At 59.7% G+C, this 21,003-nt stretch overlaps 1 protein-coding gene across 3 annotated transcripts in view; it reads left to right on the top strand.

Moving 5' to 3' along the window:
• KIF25 (kinesin family member 25) overlaps positions 1-21,003 on the top strand; it is a 44,350-nt gene that overhangs the window by 7,878 nt on the left and 15,469 nt on the right. For 2 of the 3 annotated variants that reach the window (XM_059176520.1, XM_059176519.1), the window contains exons 3-8: positions 3,954-4,076; positions 5,513-5,651; positions 6,303-6,406; positions 9,123-9,211; positions 11,188-11,224; positions 20,445-20,512. In XM_059176520.1, the coding sequence (XP_059032503.1) occupies positions 3,954-4,076; positions 5,513-5,651; positions 6,303-6,406; positions 9,123-9,211; positions 11,188-11,224; positions 20,445-20,512 (560 nt within the window). The remainder of the gene's footprint in view (positions 1-3,953; positions 4,077-5,512; positions 5,652-6,302; positions 6,407-9,122; positions 9,212-11,187; positions 11,225-20,444; positions 20,513-21,003) is intronic. The other variant, XM_059176521.1, reaches the window with a different exon arrangement.

Raw genomic sequence — 21,003 nt, 5'->3', positions numbered from 1 at the left:
CGGACATGCCTTCCCCCAGCTGAAGTGTACGAGTGGGTGTTCAGACCCCTCGTGGTTGCCCAGCCATCGTGACCCCCCCCTTTGCCTGTACCCGCAAGGACCTTCGGGCCGCTCAGTTTCATCCCCTGCCCTCCCCCACGTACCGAGCGATCCTGGCATCCTGGCAAGGACGCTCGTGCTGGCGTGAGTGGACCCTGGTCCGCCACGCACCTGGAAGGGAGGGGGCAGGGCAGAGAGAGCCTGGCGGCAGGAGCCTGTCCCTCCTGGTCTCGAACAGCCCACCAGCTGCTGCTGCCCCCGGAGCCCCGGCTGGGCCCTACAAACCATGCAGCCCCTGGGGGAGGAGAAGGCCAGATGAGGATGGAGCAGGGGACATGATGCAGCATGGCCAGGGCACCTCAGTGGCCACGGGAGCCGGACAGGTGTGCAGGTCCTGCCCCAAAGCCTCTGGGCGGGGTGCTGGCCTCCAGGATCGTGAGCCGATGCCCTTGTGTTGTCCTGAGTCTCCCAGGTGGTGGCCATTTGTTAACAGAAGCCAGTCTGGAAAGCCAGGGCTCGTCTGTGTCCCTCATCGGTAAGATTTGACCTCTGCAGACCTCTCCTGAGGGCCCCCCAGCAGAACTCAGTCTGCCGACCCTTGATGTTCCTTGAATTACCTGGTCCCGTTCCACTGAGCTGGAGTTAGCTGCACTACACTTGTCGGTTAAGTTGGGGCTCTCCGTACTGTTTCCTAAATGAAGCACTAATTTATTTGCTCGTTTTGCGAGCACTTCTGGCCCGAGCCCCAGTGAAGCACATCTCCGGCGTCGCACCCAAGCCTTCCCACGGCACTTCCGAGGGGCATAGATGGGCCGGCGGCTGGACCCCACAGCTCGCGCCCGGGGTTCCTTCCTCCACGCAGGGCTAGACGTGTGGAGCAGGTGGCTCGTGGAGTTCACGACCTTCTGTTGCTGGGGGCCGCCACGAAGCTCCAGCCGTGTTCCCAAGTGTCATCGAGATGAAATTGAAAACATGTTTTTCACAGTTAAGATCATCAGGCATAGTCAGTTACACAAAAAGCCTGAAACATTTTTGGCATTTGTATGGTAAGTCTTTCTTCGTCATTTTTGATGATTATAAGACAGAACATCTTCCTTCTGTGGCGCAGGCCTCCTGTGCAGCCCATGCAAGGGGAAGGGCGCGCGGGACTCTTCCAGGAGCCGCTGTCCACCAGGCTCGCCCTAGCTGCAGAGAGTGGCTGGTCACACGTCCAGGGCAGCTTGTCCTACTCGTGGACACTGCTCCTGTTTTCAGTGTCTCTCTCCAAATGAATCCGCTGCCTCCCCAGAGCCCTGAGCTGCTGCTTCCGGGCTTTGCTGCTCAGTACCCTCGGGCACCAGTGGCTTTCCGCCTGTCCCTCCTTGGCCAGCCTGGCCCTGGAAGCCAGATGGCCCCGTATCCCACGTGCCAGACTCGGTCGCTCAACTTCATTTCCCTCTGAATTCCCGTTGGACCTACAGTCGGTACCGGAGACTTTGGAATACGGGTCTGGATGTTTAAATAAACGTATGTTATATGTTTTCCGAGAGAATCTGAGCCTTCAGAGCTTAGGGCCTTTGTTTGCTTCCGTTTTGTCTGTAGCCACATAATGGGTGGAGCAGTGAACCGCGCGACGCCCCCGAGCTGTAGTCTGCACAGGCCCGTGCCCACGTGGCTCCTGGTACCTGCTGCGCCCAGGACAGGACGGGCCGTGGGTTCTCTGGAGCCGTCATTGGGGTGGGTGGGTGGGCTGCCCTGAGCGCCCCTGCGTGTAGGTTCTCCTCAGTGTGGAGGGCTCACATCAAGAACACATCCTCCAGCCGCGCTGGCCCGTCCCCCCAGCAACCTCCGTGTCCCCTTCAGTGCCGCACATGTAGCTCGGGCGTCCCTCCTGCTCCCGGCACACGGGAAGAGTCTGCTTGACATGGTTTTGGGTGAATTACAGTCAAAAGCTTTGATTGGAAGGAAACACCTGTCCTCGCGGTCTGGAGTCCAGGGAAGACGTGGGTTTCCACAACCGTGGGAGCTGCCGTGCGACCTCAGCGTAGGGGTGGAGAGGAGCGGGGCCCGGCGCGCTGGGACAGTGCCGACCCCGGCCATTCCGACGGATCCGTCCCAAGAGTCACAAGCGCGTCTCCTCTCTGGCATTTACTGGACGCCCCCCGCTGTGCAGCGCCGACGAGAGAGGGGACGGGAGAGCGGCTCCGAGGGAACAGAGCCCCATCCCCTCTCTCCCTTGTCGGGCCCTTGGGACAGAATCCACTTACCTGCCATCACGGCGCTTTCCTACCTTCCGGGCACCGAGAGGAGTTCGGTCGGAGCAGAGGAGCCGAATTCAATGCAATCACTCTCTGGTTTACTTTATTTCCTGTCCGTCAGCAGAGACGCAGCCTGGGGCCGCATGCCTGTTAGCCAGGGGCAGGGCCTCGACTCTCCGGCCGTGCTCCTGCCCAGCGCGTCCCCGTGAGATAAGGATTGTCCCGAGTCGCTGGAGTGGTGGCAGTGTGCCGGGTCACAGCGCGCAGAGCCCTGGATCTACTACGGGACAGGCTTCCCGTGCGGCACGGAGGGGGCCAGCCCTGCCCCGCCGACAGCAGGCTCGCCCTGTCCCCTGCTGCAGAAAGAGTTGTAGTGAAGAGCATTCAAGCACCAGGGAAAGATCCGCAGCCGGGCGGTCCTGGCCCCCCATGCTCAGGCGGCACCGGTCCTCAGGGTGCTTCACCCCCAACCCTGGCCTGTCCCGGCCCCACAGCGGCTCCTGTTCCAGGTGCTGCCGTCTCCGTGGCTGGCCTCCCGCCTGCTCTCGGTGCTGTCCGCGGCCGGGGCCGACGCGGAGGGGAGCCCCGCACCCGCTGGGTCTCCTCCTTGCCGCAGGGGCGCTTTGGGGACCAGGTGTCTCCCGTCGGCCCCACCGTGCTGGGAGGCCCGCGTCCTCTGCCTCCACACTCTTCCTGAAGAGAAGCCGGTGCCTGCTCATGCAGCGAGCTCACGTGCCCTCGGCTTGCAGCCACGCGCCGCCACGTTAGATATGTGGTTAGGACATCGTAAAGACGTGGCAAGGACATGGTTAGGACATCATAAGGACGTGGTGAGGTCATGGCGAGTCGCTCTCCCTGAGCAGCAGCTGCCATGGCACTGTGACTGCTGGTACCGAGCTGCGGGTTTTCTCTTCGTGGGACGCCGCGGCTGGTCTCTGCGGGAGGCCGTCGGCACCACTATGAGCCACCAGGACACAGCACGAGAGCGTCAGGACTCAAACACCGTAGAGCACAAACCAAAGCAAAGCAGAATCCCGAATGCATCACCATTCCCTCAGGACCTGAGTCATGGCCCCTCCGCAGCTGGCCACACAGGACAGGGACCCTGGAGCTGCAGGGGTCCCGGTCTCGTCCCACTGCGTCACCTCCTGCACATGCCAAGTCTGTCCCTGAATGTGTCCTGACTCCTCTACTCTGTCCCCCGTGACAGCCCCCTCCACTCCGTCCTGTCCACCGACCTCCCGGAGCCGTCTTCCCAAACAAGGTTTCTGTCCTGAAAATCTCCGCGCGCTTGGCATCGCCCTGAAGGAAACAGCCAAGCAGCGACCCTGTTATTGCCGAGGTCTGCGGTCCCCCAACCCTGCCCCACTCACGGGGCCAGACAGCTCGGTCCTTAAACACCTGCCGCAGGCAGATGCCTTCAGGACCCCCTGCGCCCCATGTCCACACGGCCCCGCGTGAGCCCATCGTCCCCGCACCGTACTCCTGTCCCTGCACCCTCTGTGCCCCCGTGCCGCCTCACCCTCCTCACCCGCCACCCCTGGGGGCCCTGCGCAGGCCGAGGGGTGCGGCCAGGCCGCAGCAGGTGGGGCCGGTGGGACAGCCTCCGCTCAGAGGAGTGCACCTGCTCCCAGGGGCTGACACTTTGACCGTCTTTTATTCTCTTGTGCACAACAGCACCGAGGAACAAGCGGGAAGGGGGCTGGCGCGGCCACCCAGCTCTGCTCCCGGTGCCCTGAGCGGGAGCCCCCGCGGAGAAGCGCAGCCCTGGCCGCACCCCAGCTCTGGCGCCGCGTTCAGGTAGGAGCAGCTCTGCGAGTGGGTCCCTGTGTTTACACGCGGCTGTCCGCGTCCCTCACTCACGGGGCCGTTTCTGGCGAGACTGGGGAAGTTTAAGCCTGCGAGCCCAGATCCCGTCTGAAGGGGTTAGGAGGAGGCTTGCTGTAGGAAGCGAAGCTCCTCAGTCGGCAGGCGTGGGGTCCCGGCACGTTTGCCCCTGTGGCCCTCTTCACGAGGCGGGAGAAGCTTCCCTGTGCTGGGGACATGGGCCCCTGGCGCTCAGGTCGGGAGCTCTGCCTTCCTGCCGACTTGGAGGCCTGGGGTCCTGAGCCCACGCGGGAAGGAGAAGCACTGTGTGGCCGTGGCCGGGCTGTGTGACACAGCTCTGATCCCGCCACACGGAGAGGCAGGGTGGGCCTCTCCTTTAATCCAGTGTCACAGGGCAGGGCGCGGCTTTGCTGGGGCCCGGACAGCCCAGACGCTCGCCACCGCAGTCCCAGGGGTGGCTCCCGGTAAACTGCTAAGTTGTCCGGAAAGAAAAGTCAGAGCGTGGCCGTGGCTCTAGGGCGCCTGGCAAGTGTCCAGGGCGAGCCGGTGCTGGGTTATTTTTATGCTGCGGTGTGTCCACGAGCATTGTCCACCTTTCCTCACAAACAAGGGACCGGGGCAGAAACTAGGAGGGAAAGAAAGATCATTATGACAAGAGCAGAAACGCCGTCTGCAGACACCATCAGTCCCCCCAGCAGGCTCGTTCTCCTGCCCACGGCCCGCGGGAGTGCGTGCGGAGTCGCCGTCCTCTGCGGTGCGAGATGTCAGTGTGGACATTCTGTCAGAATGTTTCTGATATGGAACATACGGAAATGGTCTCCCTTTCACGGAAAAGAAAGACTTAACCCAAGGACGTGTATCTCAGATGGGCGGGGATCTCGCGGTTCACTTGCTGGAGGTCAAACCCCAGGACGGCCGCTCCTTCCTTCTGGGCCACTTGTCCTGGTGCCCAACAGTGTCCCACGGCCTCAGAAGGGAAGAGCCCCTGACGTGGGGGGCACCGCTTATCGGCTCCATTGCCCCCCGAGTTCACTGAACACCCTTGCGTGTGCGCCTGGACGTGGGTCTCACAAGCACAGGGGCCAGCATGGCTGTCGTCGTGTGCTCAGGACAGTGTGGTCCCGAGGGCGGTCGGCGCAAGAGGCCAGAGCTCCGTTCCTGCGTGCGGAGGCCGGCGTGGGGACTGGGGCCTGGCCGGCCTCGTGAGGAAGTCCGCGGCCGACAGGAAGCTGTCCTCCCTCTAACGTTAGAGAGCTTCAGCTCTGAAGAGACGCAGGTCCTGGGAAGTCTGTGTGTGATTGTGTTACCCGTGTGGCTGTGCTCTTGTTTCACAGGCCCTCACTTGACTATTCCAGATGGTGCCGTGTGACCCATGACCTTATCTCCGCCGCGTGTGTTCTCTGGTCCAGGCCCTGAAGCAGGACACAGAGGCGCTGCGAGCTTCTTCTCTGGAGGTTTTCAGAGCTTGCCGGGAGCACCTGCAGGACGGGCTTTCCGAGGTGGTGGCGGCCGTGCAGAGGGCACCGCTCTGCCACGAGGCTTTGCTAGGTAAGGTGAGGCCCTAACCCAATGGCTGCCCGGCCCGTTGACAGGGACAGAGGCCTGCCGGGGACTGGAGTTGGCTTCAGCTGTGACTTTGTGCTGCTGCTTGGGAATGGACATGAGATTTCCCCTGTCCCCTGGGGATGATAAGAGCCCCGTCAATGCTGATGCTGGCGCTGCGCTGGGGCCGCGTCCCTGCTGAGTCCCCTGTGTCAGATGTCCCTGATGTGTGGTGTGATGTCCCTTCCGTCTGGTCACCTCTTTCTTGGGCTCGGTCACTACTGGGTGGAGATGGGGATGTTCTTGTCACCTACCAGACTTACAGCCCGGGGAGCAGGGTGCTTTGGCTCTGAGGCCAACCTTACTGGGAGGGTTCCGCTCAGGGACCCTCCTGCTGGGTCTCGAGCCAGGTGACAGGTGGGCACGTGCATGCTCGCGGGGGGTCCTCCAAGACACACACTCCAGGAAAGGGGACCGTTGGGTCATCTAACGGGCCGCAGTGTGCCTCGGCTCTGGAAAGGGGGCTGTGGGGAGAGGGAGAAGAGCCCCGGCTTTCCCTCGGGACGCAGCAATCTCCTGCAGGGGGCGCAGGTCACGGGGGTCTCAAGATCCTCTTCCCAAACCGCATTCACACTTGGGGTAAAACTGTCCCCGCAGCCTGGCAGTCGAAGGCGGGCCGCCTCGAGAGGTCCTTGCAGGAGGTGAGCGCGCGGTATGAGCTGGAGAGGCAGAAGAGGAAGGTGCTGCACAACCGTTTGGTGGTGAGCGCCCTGCACAGTCCGAGAAAGGGGGCGGGACAGGGGACCTGCAGGAGGGACCTCCGTGAAAGGTCCGGGTGGGGGTGGGGGTGGGTAGGCGAGGAGGTGTGGCCAGAGAGGTGGGGCCTGATGGGAGGCGTGGCCCTCGGGGAGGTGTGGCCAGTGAGGAGGCGTGACCAGTGGGGGAAGTGGCCCTGTGGGAGGCGTGGCCTGTGGGAGGCGGGGCCCGCAGGCTGGAAGGGGCGGGGCTGAGCGGCAGGGGGTGGGGCGGGGCGGTGAGACCCCTGGCTGTGTGCGAGGGCAGGGGCAGGCCTGTGCCCTGGGGTCTGCGAGGGCGGCCCCTGGAACGCGTGAGCCGGGGTCGTTAGAGCTCAGCCTTCCGCCCGGCGCTGGCCCTGGCTTTCCTCGGTGGCCGGGAGGACGCCGAGGCTGGCTGGCCTTCCTGTCTACGGTGTGGGGCTGAGGCCCGGGCGGTGCGTGGACCCCGGCTCCGCGTGTGCTCCGGCGAGGCCGGAGCTGATGGTCTGTTGGATGAGCTGCTTTGCTCCTGGGAGGTCGGGGGGCGTGGCGGGCTCAGGGTCCCACGGAGCCTGTGCTCCTGGGAAGTGCCCTCGGGCTCCCCCACGGGTCGGTGTGACGTGAAGGGTCGGTGTGGCCCCGTCCTAGGCTGCCTGCAGGCGGGGCTCGGGCTCCGGGCCACCGCAGCAGATGCATCCACTGCGCGTTTCCGGCCAGCCAGGCGCTCTGGAAGCGCTTGGTGCGTGTACATACCTCGTCCTGACCTCGTGCCTCCCTGCTGCACAGACCAGGTGAGAGACCAGCCAGGAGCTGCCGGTCCCCTGCGCTCCCCCGGGGCCTGAAGGGGCCGGGCTGGCCCTCTCGGCAGGAACCAGGCCAGGGGAGGAGGCTTGACCCCCAGCTGCGTTCTGCACCCTGGAAGACCCGCTGACAGACAGTGGGTCTCAGCGTCATAGAGACCCGGGGACCCAAGAGCCCTCTAGCCTGTAAATCAGTCCGTAGGTGTCTTATTCATGCTGCTGCAGCAAAAACAGCTGTGCGTGGCGACCGGTTGAACCAACCAGCTGTGAGTCCAGTGTAAGATTTGGAACCGATCACCAGGGAATGGTTTCTGACTGCTCAGACGGCAAACGTGCTGCTCACGGGAACCAGTAAGCATGTGCGAAAATGAAGATGTCCCCTTGTGGTTTCCAGGTGCCACATCAAGAGAAGAGGAGATATGCAGAGTGTCTGGTTTTCAGCCAGGCATTTGCACAAGCATGACATGAAATATTAATGACCAGAATGTCAGTATAAGAGCTCGGAGGCCAGCCCCTGCCCCCTGGGTTTTTGTGTCTGTAGAGAAGGCGCTGGGAGGAGGGGCAGGCCGGATCAGCCAAGGACAGGACCCCGACCCAGAAGACAACCAGGAGAGAAACTGTGCAGGGAAATCCTCTGGGCTCTGCCCAGACTCCTTGGAACCTAATTCTCACTGACTTGATGGAAACAATTTGAGAGGGATTTATACCAAACGTATCGAATGGCAAGGAGTATCCCAAAATATTTCCACAGGATAGAGCCCTAGGCTAAGCAGAATGCAGGTGCACAGGTGCAGGCTGATGCGGACGTGGGGTGAGAGCAGGTGCCTAGAGAGGTGACTGCCAGCAGCATCGCCTTGCGAGCTGAGATCAGTTTTTAAACCAGAGAACATGCCGGAACTCACAGCAGCAGCAGCAGCAGCAGCACCGTGGTTGTTAGCGGGAGTCCCTCTTGTAGCCCTGCCACAGGAGCTCAGACCCCAGGCTCAGTCTGGGGACCGGGTCCCTCCCCCAGGCTTCACGGACCACACTGGGCTGTGCCGTTGGAGGCCTGGTGCGCGTGAAGTGGAGGTGGCCGACCCTTCCTGTTGGTGACAATTCTTCACTCAGGGATGTGGCCGCCTCTTAGGTCACCTGACACTGCCCTTCACCTGCTGTCTCCCAGGTTCTCCTGCCTGGCCCTCCCCCTCCTTCTGCATGGTCTTTCCTGTCTTGTGACACAGTGTTGGTTCCCAAGCCCACGTCTGCCCCCACCGATGTCTGATTCTGTTAGAACCACGGCCACGCCGACAATTCCCATGCTTTCCCACTGATGTGTTTGTCATCTGGGGTGCTGGGGAGGAGTGTGTGGCTTCCTTCCGGTGGGTGCGGCATCCCCAGTGTCAGGTGACAGTCCCAAGCACGGACTAGGTCGTTAGGGTCAAGGCTGCAAGGACAGTCAGCAGGTCAGAAATGTGCAGCTAGAGATGAGCTGCTTGTTCCGGACACGGCCCTTCAGGAGCGATGAAAACCCGGTGCTTTAGCCGTCGGGGGAGTGCGCAGCGCAGCTGTGCACCAAGGGCTGGCGGGAGGCGCTGGGGACGCATGGCTTCCAGGGGACACGGTGGCAGAGTTTGTGTTTCTGACACGCTGTGCCGTGAAGGAGGAACGGACGGCTTCATCATGGTGCCGACGCTGGGAAAGGACCCGTCGGCAAACAAGGCTGGCGCCGCGCCGGGAAGCGCGTCCGAGCACCACAGGACCGGCATTTGCCAGGGAACACATTCACGTGGGGATTTTTAAAAGCCTGAAAGAGCACTGAGCGCCCAGTACCCTTCCTGGGGGCTTGCTCAGAAGCCAGTCCTCGGGATGTCCTCTCCGGGAAACGGTTCCTCCGCTCACAGGTGGAAACTCTCTGGTTGTAGGAGCTAAAAGGGAATGTCAGAGTTCATTGTCGGATTCGCCCTCCGCTGCCTTCCGATGAGGAATTCGATGGTCAAGCTTCCCAGGACAGGTGATCTGCTTCTGCATGGTGTGTGCGTGCGCATGTGTGCGTGCGTGTGTACGCGCGTGTGTGCGTGCGCATGTGCGCATGTGTGTGCGCATGTGCATGTGTGTGTGTGCGTGTGTGTGCACGCACGCATGCGCACTTGTCTCTTTGAAGGAAAAAGAAAGTGCAGCCATTTCCTGTGCGTCCTCTGTTCCTGCCCCTTGCCCCGAAGCGGGATTTCTCATGCTCTGGGGGAGGGTGATTTTCTGGAAGGAGCTGAGGAGTTAATAGGCCGTTGGAATGTGGCTTGAATGTGGCGGGAAGTTCTGAGCGAGCCCCGTGTGGTCATAGGGATTCTGGGGCCCAATGGGGTCAGGCTCCTTTCAGCAATCGAGAAGGCCAGGCTCTGACTGGTCGTGCTCTGCCCGCTAGTCCATCAGAGGGAAGGGGTATCCTTCTTTACTGACTCTGAAGAGCCTTCCGGGGTGTGAGAAGGTCCTCTGTGTGGACACGGCTGGTCGTTGTAACATGGACAGAGTTCTGGTGGTATTGATGAGTCGCACAGAACTACCTGACGTGGTTTTAGTTGGTTTTAGTTGGCTGTTGACTTGAAAACTGTCTCAATAGGACCTTGCCTTCTTCCCCAGATGAAACAAACCCTTGCAGAAGGGTCAGCCCCGTTGCCTGTGGAATGGATCCCACATTCCGGGCCCTCCGGCCTACACGATGTTGCCCACGAGCCCCCTGCTTTCCTTAGGTCAGCCTTGGGGGCTCTGCGGCCAACAGGCTCTCACCCCTGCCCTGTAAGTTGGCTCATGTCGGGGGCCTCCTCTTGTCCGCCTAAATCTTGTTCTCCTGGAGGGGCCTGCCTTGCGTCTCGCTGGTGTGTGTGTCATATGGTCTAGCACGTGACTTTGGAAGGTCTTCAGGAGGCCCCGGGCCTGCCCTACAGTGTGAAACACAGTTCATATCTCTTTGACAGAGAGTGGATATCTTTCTCATCCGGTCTTACTTTGCTAGCTCAGACTTTGCTGGGCCGTAGTGGCCGGGGAGCAGCCGTCTGTCAAAGGGTCGGAAAGCCAGGTGTGTCGGGAACCGCGGCATACCACAGGGCTGGCGGTCTTGCTTCGAGGTGTCTCCCTGAGTGTGGGGTTCCCGTGGCGTGAGCGACATCTCACTGCCGGGGCTGGGCTGCTCGCCCCGTCGCAGGAAGTCCCGCTGCCCAGTGCTGCTTCTGCCGGTCGGCCGTCGGCACGGCCCCAGCGGCACGGCCCCGGTGGCCTCGCAGACCTTCCCTCACGTTCCTGCCTCGCCTGTGCTCACTCGATGTTCGCTCTGGAGCACGTTGCGTTTGTCCAGGTTCCGACTACCCTCAAAGACCTGAGTTCCCGAAGGCAGAGACTGTGCTGTGAGGTTTGCTGCCCATCAGTCACCTGAGACTTGGGGTAGAGATGTCCTGTCTCTCCCACAACACACAGGGGTATGGAATGAAGAGCAGAGGCGTGGGAGAAGACGCTTCCAGAGAGTGTGACGAGGGAGGAGGGGAGGGAAGCCGAGCAGCGGGAAGAGTCAGAGACTCTGACACCAGAGGGAGCTGCGGCGGGCAGAGGGGGCAGAGAGACAAACCAGAGACGAGGAGCGCACCGCTGGGGAGGTCTAGACGGTGAAAACAAAAGCGGGCTCAGCAGGAATGAGCGTGGTGTAGTGTCGGGCGCCCGCGGGGCTCAGACAGGGACGCGTCTGCCTTCGGCTGAGGTCGTGGTCTCAGGGTCCTGGGATCGAGTCCCGCATCGGGCTCCCTGCGCTGTGTGGCGTCTGCTTGAGACTCTGTCTTCCTCCGGCTCTGCCCCTTCCCCTCAGCCCACGCGCGTGTGGTCCGTCTCTCACGCATTCTCTGAAAGAAAAGAGAAAGGAAGGAAGGAGTGTGGAAGAGTGTGGATGGTGGGGAAGCGGACGGGGGCGCCACCGTGACGCCCGTTTTCACTTCCTTCTGCCCCCAGCTCGGCGCCCGCAGGAGTGGTCCACGCCGTGGACGACGTGAGTGACATCCCCAACACACCGTCTTTGGAGGAGCCTTCGGTGGGGTGGTTCCCACGGTTCCCAGATGCCCCACCCCGGGGAGTAATTTAGAGAGCCTCCTGGATAATGACGGGGTCTGGGGCTTAGTTTCCACGGGAGCGAGACACCGATGAGCCTCCGGGCGCACATGCATCCTGAGACGCCACAAGGTTCCTACCTGTGGGGGGGTGTGAGGAAGGCAACTTCACCTTCGTTTTATCTGGTTTTCCGGCTCCCGAACCAGCCAGCACAGGTGAGAGTGGGCCTGAAGTGTAGAGCATTAGGGAGGAAACACAAGCCTCGAACCTGTGTAGCCGGGTGACCCAACTGGTTTTAGATTCGTGCAACGGCCACGGTGACCACCAGCTCGCGGTTTCGTGTTCTCTTCAGAACCTGCGTGTTTCTTAGCTTTCTGTACCCAGGAGGCCTGGAAGTGACAGCAGGAACCCCAGCGCCCCACCTGGCTTCCACGCGCAGGGACATGGGGCTCTGCAGTAGCCGTGGGTGCCAAGAGTCAAACACCTTCACCCGATTGTTCTAGAAGTTACAGAGAGATCAACATTATGATGGCTTTCCATTATGAAATGGACTGCGGGTTGCTGGCTACGGAAAGTGTTCCCTGTAGAAGAGTCTGGCTGATGCGGACACGGAGTATGTGAGACAATTAGAACTCAGCACTTGAAAGTCCTAATGGCTCTGGGGGGACAGACTTCCGTGGGCGCAAGACCCCTGGGGGTCAGCAGGATCTTTACCACGGAAGGTTCCTGAAGCCCTTGGAACCCAAAGCCCTCGAAATTTCCCCAAAAGCGAGATGCTCAGACAGGAAGTGGTGTTGGATGGGAGGTGTAGACAGACTCGTGACAGAGAAACTGGGGCCTCAAAGCCAAGCCTCCATCGAACAGAGTCTCAGGGTCCTTCTGAACCAGAGCAAGAAATCTGCGAGTCGGAAGGGGAGACACATCACAGGACAAGTGACCCTAGTTCTCTGAGAAATCAGACCCCCAGGAAGGGAGACAGGAGCCAGCAGGAGAGATGCACCGGGCTTGTGATCACAGCGCCCGCACCCAGCTGTGAACCGCACGCTGTGGGGACAGCCAGGGGACCCGGATCCGTCCTGCTAAGGTCGCGATGTGGGGTTAGACAGTGCGGTGCGCGTGTGGACATGGGAGTCCTCATCAGCGGAACACGGGAATGCTGCTGTCTGACGTTCAATCCAAAACACTCCAGAGAAGAGCCCGGATAGCTCGGTCGGCAGAGCATCACAAAACACGCCGGAGAGCTGGCCAGTGGCTTGGGCACGCGTCTGAAGCCAGCGGGAGCGAAGGTCAGCCGGACGGCGACGACCCGGGTTTGTGCACGGCTGAGAGTCCTCCCCAGGTTGAGTCGTGACTGTGCCCGGCTGCCGCACCCGGGCAGCGCGTCGCGACCGTCACAGCATGAATGTAGGAGCACGTGAGGTGTGAGCTCGGGGCTGAGATGGGGCCGCTGGACGGCGGGCCGCATGCAAGCCGCGTGTGGCTGCCTGCCTGCCACCCCCGCTGTGGAGACGTCAGCCGTGGCAGCGCGTCCCGCCACGGTCACAGGTCGTAACCCGCGAGGACCCTTCCGTGCAAGGACCCTTCCGGATGCCTCCATTTTGCAGAGCGGCCCGAGGGGCATTTGGTGCTCCGATCAACGCTCCCGACAGGCTGCAGAAGTGAGCACTTTAGAAAGTCCTTGTTTTTAGGTATTTTTTCACCTGTCACTGGACGTATCGTATGTCCTCAAACAGCAGGGAACAAATTCAATTCTCCTTCTTAGGAATTTGAGCTAAAAGGAGCTCTAGACACTATGTATTCATGGTGAAGTTCTGACCTTTTCTACACTTTGTGTGGTCTGTGGGCATCCTGGTCAACCTTCAGAGTTATTTTTCATTAGGAACTGGTCTCCTGAGCCTGGGGCCCGGCCCCCACGTGCAGAGGACCTGCTGCGGCTCCCGCCCTGATGCACCTATGTTCATCCTGGTGACTGTCTCCTCCAGTCCCTGTCCAAGTCCCTCTGAAGCTTCAAATACAAAAGTTGGAGGGTTTGTTATTTTTTTCCCATTTTACCCATCAAGATTGATTGGGTGATTTGGGGTTGTTTAAGGCAATCAGTGGGGTCCCAAGTTGCTTTTTAACCTAACAGAGCTGTTTGTTCAGGAACGTGGTATCAGGGACTCTGCTGAGGGGTCTGGGGGGGCGTGGGTGGAGGGTGACCCCGCGGTGGACTCATTTCCAGAGTCAGAAGAGGCTGCAAGTGTGTGTTGAGTTTCCTTTCAGGCTGCTGTCGAATTTGACCTTAAATAGTCCCGGACTCAACCTGTAAGTAGAATCATCTCGAGCGGCAGCCTGGCCCCTCTCTGGGCTCTTGTGGCCTGTGTGAACCCAGATCTGCAGGACCAGGTCTTGGGCTCTGTCGTCTTGTCCGCAGTTCTCCTTCCCTTCACTCTTACTGAACCATCAGCCTGACTGGCACATGCTTGAGTTTCTGAACGCAGCTACGAGGCCTGTGGGTCCGTGGCTTCTCATGCAAATATCTGTTCTTGAGGTCAAGGCTCTTTTGAGAGGTGCTTACAAAGGCTGATGGATTTGCAACGCCTGCGACAAAGTCTTGATGATCGAAGTTCCTGCGGTCCTTAACAGCGTCATTGTCCTTGTCCTGAGGTTCATCCGTCCTCTGCAAACAGCTGCAGCTTCTGGAAAAGGCAGAGACCCGTGGTGCTGCGGAAACTCTGGCCTCTGGCCCCCAGGACCCCCATCTCTGCTGCGATGAGATGTAAAGCAGCTGTCCCCTTTGTGTCCCTGCTCCAGGCAGCCTCCGTCTTAGAACCGATATTCGAGATGGCTCACGTGATCTCCAGCCAGAACATCCCAGACTGAACCCTTGGTTTCCCCTTCAGACAGACTCTGCCCGACTCCCCGTCTTTGCAAGTGGCAACTCAATGCACTCAGTTCCTGGTGCCCGAACCGGAGTCACTGTCGACGCCTGCCTTGTCACCACTGAGCAGGCCCCGTGTGTCCTGCAGAATCCCTTCCCTGGGTCTCTTTACTCCATTCCCATAGCCCTTGCCCTCCAGGCCGTGCTCCCCTCCCCAGAGCTAGCTGGCCCGTTCCTCTGTCTCCTGCCTGTGTCTGACCTATTCCGTAGCTGGGAGCAGGCCCTGAGATGCACTGGGATGGCGTACGAGCCCTTCCGGCTCCGGCTCCTCCGTGAAGTCACAAGGACTTAAGGACAAAGTCAGACACTCGGGTCTGACCTCTGTTTTCCCGTTCGTCTGCCACCGGCTCCTTCATGCCCCATTCCTGCCACTCTGGCCTTGACCAGTACCAGCCCCGTGCTGCCCGCAGGTCTCTGCACTTGCTCCTCGGGCCAAAACCCCTTCTGTGCTCTGGGCCTGGCCTGCCCTCCTGACCTCCGCGCTCAGCACAAGCATCACCGCCCGCAAAGGCCCTGCTGGGGTCCCAGTCTGGAAAGCGCTGTCCCTGTCACTCCCAGCACTCATTCACCTCTTCAGGTTCTTGGAGGAATTCATCAGCCCCTCGTCTGCGTCAGCCCATGCCAGCTTTGCCCGTGTTCACAAGACCCTGTTTGGAATGTCCTGTTCCCTCCCCGCCATGTGCAACTTGCCAGCATCCGGCCTCGGTGCACACGTATGTGTGTGTCTGTGCATGGGGCCACCCGTACTGACCGTGCTCCTGACCTCCGAGGGGACCACGCAGTGAGAATGCCAGCAAGCGTAGGGGCAAGCGGCCCGGCCTGCCGGTCACCAGCAAGCTGGAAATGTGGAAAGAACCAGGATTACTTAATACTTACTAGCAATACACAAACATAATAATAAATATATTCTTCCTGCTGTTTCTGAAAAATAATTCCAACAGGACACGAACACCACCCTTCATGTCCTCATCGAGGAGTAGCAAAACAGTAAAGCAGTATCACCTAACACTGCCACATGAGCTCCGGTCACTTAGACAGAAGTCGGCTGCGTGCCGTCTGCGAGCACCGCTGTGGGGTCTGTGGAACCCCCTCTCGGTTACCAGCACGCGGCGCCGAGCGTCTCTGTCCTTACGTGATCATGAAGAGTGGACGACACAGGGCTCGGCACCCCGTATTGGCTACATGACCTGTGGTCTCTGACTCCTGGACAAGATGCCAGTGAGCAGGGGGTACGTTTGTGGGGGCAGGGAACAGGTGTCGCAGTCTCGTTCCGGGGACAAGAGGGGCAGAAGCAGCCGAGCGTGGAAGGGGGGCTGGGCAGCGCCCCACCGACCAGCTGTAGGGACAGGCCCTGTGGGACCGACACTGGCTGTGTTCCCAGTGACAAGAACCAGGGAAGGAAATCCGGATGCCTTGGGGGTGAATTTTCAAACAAAAGGTGAATCTTTGAACTTGTCAGAGGCAGAAAGAGGCACCTGCCCGCAGGTTGGCCGTCTCTCCCAGCTCCGCGGTGTGCCGGAAGAAGCCGCAGGATTTGAGTTCGGATTTGATTCCGCCTGTTGCCCACGAGAATGTTGAACACAGACAAGAGAGTTTCCCTGAAGACTTTCATAAGATGCGTCAGGAAACTCCTACAAACCAAGACACACACACCGTTGGGAACCAGGCTGAGGCCGCGGGCAGTCGGTCTGAGAACACGTGACTCTACGCCTTCTCCCAGCTCTGCCCCCTCTGCCAGGCTCACAGGTCCTGTCCCGACGGCAGCGTGTGGCGGCCCTGCTCACGCTCGCGGGAGCCCCCAGCTTGGGAGAGGGGGGCCTCTCAGCAGTCAGGTGCTTCCTGCATGGCCACGTGGGAACAAGATGAATGACAGATGAGACAGACATGCCACCATCTGGCCTTCCCGCTCTTTCCAGGAAGATGTGTGTGACCTTGCCCAGCCACCAAATTTCCACCCAATTTCCTCTGCATGTCCTGTGGAGAGGCAGGTGGGCCCGGAGTCTGGGCCAGATCCAGGCTCCCTCCCTGAGGCAGGAAGGGGCTGCATTCTCCACTGAGGGGGGCTTCTCTGTGATGGGAACAATGGTGGCTCTCATTCGTGTCACCGCGTTGCAAAATGGTGTTAGTCTAGCTCTGTCATTCCTTCTTCCTTTACTCCTGGACGTTTCCCGTGTCCTTGCTGTGGCCCAGCGGGACAGCCCACGGGGGAGCTCTGTCCTTCCCCCTTTACTCATCAGCTTTGAAATAACGCAAGAGTCCCTGGCTTCCTGCCCAGGTGCCCAGGGAAGATCTGGTTAAGTGTCGGGATGCTGGCTTGCGTCCCTTGCCGCTCAGAGACCAGGCTCCAGAGTCCGTGAGACCCTGGGGGCCTCCTGACCTTGGCTCCATCTGTGTGTCCTCACACGCCCGTGTTCCGTAGTCGAGAGGAAACCCAGCCACTTCATAGTCAGTATCCAGGGGGGTTGTTCGTTGTCTGTTTGGCTGTCTGGTTTTTTATGCAGGATTTAGGGGGATTTGGAGTGTATGCCACTTGCTTACTAGCACGCAGACCTCTATGACGGCACCGTCCAGCGCGGGAACTGGAACGTGGCAGTGACCACCGCCCCTCCCCCCCCGTCTGAGTCCGTCACTACATCTGATCTCGTTTTGAGCTGTCGTGCATTGAACAGGTATTATAGACGCGGTTGCTGATAAAAGCCGTGGGTTACACGATATTCATAACTACTTATAATACCTATAAATTATGTATAAAAACTTACAGAAACTATACTTATAAATAAAACTGCATACACTGTAGACAGTTATAAGTAAATAAATTTTCCAGTCTGTATTTGGTCCTAAAATGTCATTGGTGAGTTTTAGTTGTATTTTGGGGGACTGAGTTTTTCAACTCAACATGATTTTTTTTTTTAATGGGCAGATTCTGTGACTTTTTAAAAAGATTTTATTGAATTATTTGAAAGAGAGAGACAGAGCACAAGTGGGGCAGAGGCGGAGGGAGAAGCGGCTCCCCACTGAGCAGGGAGCCCGAAACCAGATTCACCCCACGACCCTGAGATCATGACCTGAGCCAAAGGCAGATGCTTCACCGACTGAGCCCCGCGGGCATCCCAAACTGAACATGAATTGGCCGAGATGTATTTGTCTCAATGCAGGCAGCGACTCCGAGGTAATGAGACCAGAGTGACGACCGTCTTTCACCGTTCCCGCCCCTTGGGTCACGGAGCCCACACATCTCCTGGGAGAGGAAGGTTGCCTTCTATTTGCAGAACTCATGGCCCATCCAGCAGGTTTTCAGAACAAGGACATGATGCTCCCCGAGAGTGTGGAGAACTCGTGGACTCAGAGTGCGTCCGCCTGCGGCCTCCGCTTTCCCCAGCTCCCCGAGGTTGGCCTGACGAGCTGCAAGGGCAGGGCAGGGCCTTCCATGCTGAATGCGTTTCACTTAGCTCCTCCTGGTCTCAGCATCTGGCCGTTGGATTAAAACTGAGTTTTAGGGACGCCTGGGTGGCTCAGTGAGTTAAGCCTCTGCCTTTGGCTTGGGTCATGACCTCAGGGTCCTGGATCCGAGCCCCGCATCGGGCTCTCAGCTCAGCGAGGAGACTTCTTCCCCTTCTCTCTCTGCCTGCCTCTCTGCCTACTCGCGATCTCTCTGTCAAATAAATAAATAAAATCTTTAAAAACTGACTTTTAGCTTCAAAATGTGATGGCTGAGTCCGTGGCAAAGACCGTAGGCCCTGGATGTTTCTGTAGATGTCCAGGGGCACTGGAAACAGACACGGAAGCACCTTCGTGTCAGGAGAACGCCTTCGCTCCTGGCTGGCTCTGAGCGGGGCACCCACCGCATGGAGCCCCCAGGAGCCTTGGGATTCCGCGAGCAGGGATGTCCATGCCGTGGGGAGCCCCGAGGATCTCTGTCATATCTGCGTGTCGGGCCGCTCCCCTCCCGGAAGGAAGGGCAAGTGCTTACAATTTTGGGTAAAAGGAAATGATCTTACAAGGTCAAGGGAAGGAATCTTGCTTGTGAGGAGAAGGGGTGCGGAGCAGGGCGAGGGAGGCGGTGTGTTTGGGTCGGCGCGGACGCCGCAGCTGTGCTCGGGAAAGTGAGACTTTGTTCTTGGAATCATTTCAGAAATGTGAGACCCAGTGATCAGGCTGTAGGACGGCCTTCTAAACCGCCGTGGGGCGCTTCTGGACTCAGGCTTGTTTTTACGGCTTCTGTGTCCCTCACATGGCGTCCTCGAGCTTCGGGGAGACAGTTCGCACTTTCGCGTTTTTTCATTTGTTTTTCTTTATGGTTAAAACTTGGGTGTTTGGAAACATCAGCCAAACACTTTGGGGGCCGTGTTCTTCGCAGAGTTCACCGTGAGGCCCCGGGGACACATCTTGGTATAATATTAAAGGAAAGCCACCGTGACCAGGCAACGGAAAAGGGAAATGGCGCCTCTGGGAGAGGCAGGGCTCAGGCCGCGGTCGGATTCTGGGTTTGGGAGCCCGGGATGTGGGCTCTGCTCCCAGCATCCTGTCTGTACCTCCGTCCCGGCGGCGGGGGGGGGGCGTTCTGTCAGGGTCGAGAGTGGACAAGACTGAGGAGCTACTTCTGCTGTGGACAATATGACCACGATGATATCGCAACATGGCTGTCACCGCGTGAGGCTAGACGGCGCTGGAAACTGCCCTGGGAGCGCAGCAGGGACTCGAGAGACCCTCTGTGGGGTGATGACCTCTCTGCTGGCGACTCCCCTGCGAATAAGACCTTGCCCTGGAGAGCCAGGCTGGGACGCAGCCGTGCACGAGTCTCCGTGTGTCACCTGGAGGAGGCGTCCCGGGAGTCGTGGCACGCAGAAGGTGGCAGCCGGAGGCCCTGCTCCTTGCTGGCCAAAGTCACCGTGGACTGGGTTTTCACCCCGTTGGTGCTGCTGAACTCTTCACTGTGGTAGCAAGCGGCCTCCGGCTCTGCCAGGGGCAACTAATATCTGGAGAGAAGGACCCGATTGACCTGTCAGCCCCCCCCCGGGGGCCACTGCGCATGCTTCTCTTTGTCACACTGTTTCGTTTACATTTCGGGAAGATTCCTAAGGCAGTGACCTAAAGAGAGCCTGAAGGGCACCAGGCTGGGGACAGAGAGGCTCAGGAGAGGCGAGGGCCATCTCTGCGGGGGTGGCGGGTGTTGGGAAGGGACAAGACCCCGAGAAGTCGGCTGGATGTGTCGGCGAGGCGACTGCTTAGGGACTGTCACACAGCCTGACTTCCCCGGATGCCCCTGTGGTCCTCTAGTGCTTCGTTTTCCACCGCGAGGACAGCTCACCGCGGAGAGGACAGCTCTCTGGCGAGAGCGGGGCCTTGCGGAGGGCGCACCTGCAGCCCCGGCGGGCAGCGGACAGGAGGGCCAGCAGCCGCGCCCGGGACGGAGAGCTACGCGGTCCTGCAGCGCGTCTGCAGCTCCTGAGCAGCCCACGGCCGTGTGTGCGCCGTGAGGAGATGGGGCGGCACATCCCGCCGCAGCCGTCACGGCGACGTCCCTGTGCGCCGGTCACTCACCCCTGCAGCTGCGAGTTTGTTTTCTCACGTCTTCCCGTACTCTGTCTTTTCGCGAATTTGCATCTTGTTTTAGAACTGGAACCAAGTCGAACCCAGACCTGGAGCCATCAGATCAGATCAGAGTGATCTGATGCTGTGCTTCCTGCTGGAGATGGCCTTCACTTCACGCGCACGGTGGTGTTGGGGACACTTGTGCACGATCATAAGTTGATGTATTTGGGGGAAAAAAACAAAATCAAAAAACCTTTAGCACCGGCAGCCATGATTGACTGACAGCATGTCTGAGATGGGGCTTCGTGAGCGCTGGGGGTCTTGCGCCTGCCTCGAGCTGTCGGGTGCCCCGTGAGGCGCTGTCCTGGGCCATTGCGTTTCCTTCCGATGCAGAGAAGGAGCCCGCCAGGCAGTCCCCATGGATGCGACTTCTCCCAGCAGCACCTGGTGCGCCATGCCCCGCGAGGGGAAGCGAACGTTGCAGTCCTGGGGACCCTGCGGGCTCTGTCGGGTCGCTCCACCGCGCGGCCCAGTCAAGTGCATCCGCGACAATCTGTAAGCCGGGCCATGGCCATGGCTCGCCTTCACCAACAAGTGACAGGCCGCACCAGCCGGAGGGCGGTGGTGAGCCAGCCGCTGCTCCTCCTTCTCCCTGTTCTCCGTGTGGCCCCGGCTGACTCTTACCGCCTTGTCTGCTTTGCTTTGTTAGGAAACCGTCCTGGTGAGATGGGACCGACCGGCTCACCGTTCGATCCACAAGACGTATAGTTTCGAGAGGTAAGTGCTTCGGTGCATAACAACGACATGAAACACAGATTTCCCACAAATGTTCGGTTCCTGAGACTCACGATGCCACCTGTCCCTTCCGCTCCTGGCCGAGCAGCAGGCACCCTTTGGAGCAAAGCGGTCTCTTCGGCCCGCGGCGTCCCCTGCAGGTGACCCCTGACCTGGGCACTGCACCTTTTGCAAACAGATGGAACCTAGACCTAGATACGAAGTATAAAACCGGAAAACACAGGAGAAGGTCTTTGTGACCTTAAGAAACACCACTAAAAGCGTGATCTCTACGAGAAAATTACTGCCGGCCGGATCACTCTGAAACCGTTGTGCGAGTTTGTTGGGGGAACAAGCCGGCAGGCTGGCGCTGGAGCAAACCCCGGAAATCAAAGCTCCCCGAGCATCTGTACCCAGAAAACAGGAGAACGGACGGCCGCTCAGCAAGCAGACGGAGTGTCGGACAGACGTCCCACCAGAGTGCAGTGCCAACG

Source organism: Mustela lutreola, chromosome 6 (genome assembly GCF_030435805.1).
Source record: "Mustela lutreola isolate mMusLut2 chromosome 6, mMusLut2.pri, whole genome shotgun sequence".
Lineage (NCBI taxonomy): Eukaryota > Metazoa > Chordata > Mammalia > Carnivora > Mustelidae > Mustela > Mustela lutreola.
Note: the sequence above shows the minus strand (reverse complement) of the source record. Positions and strands in the feature narration are given on the sequence as shown.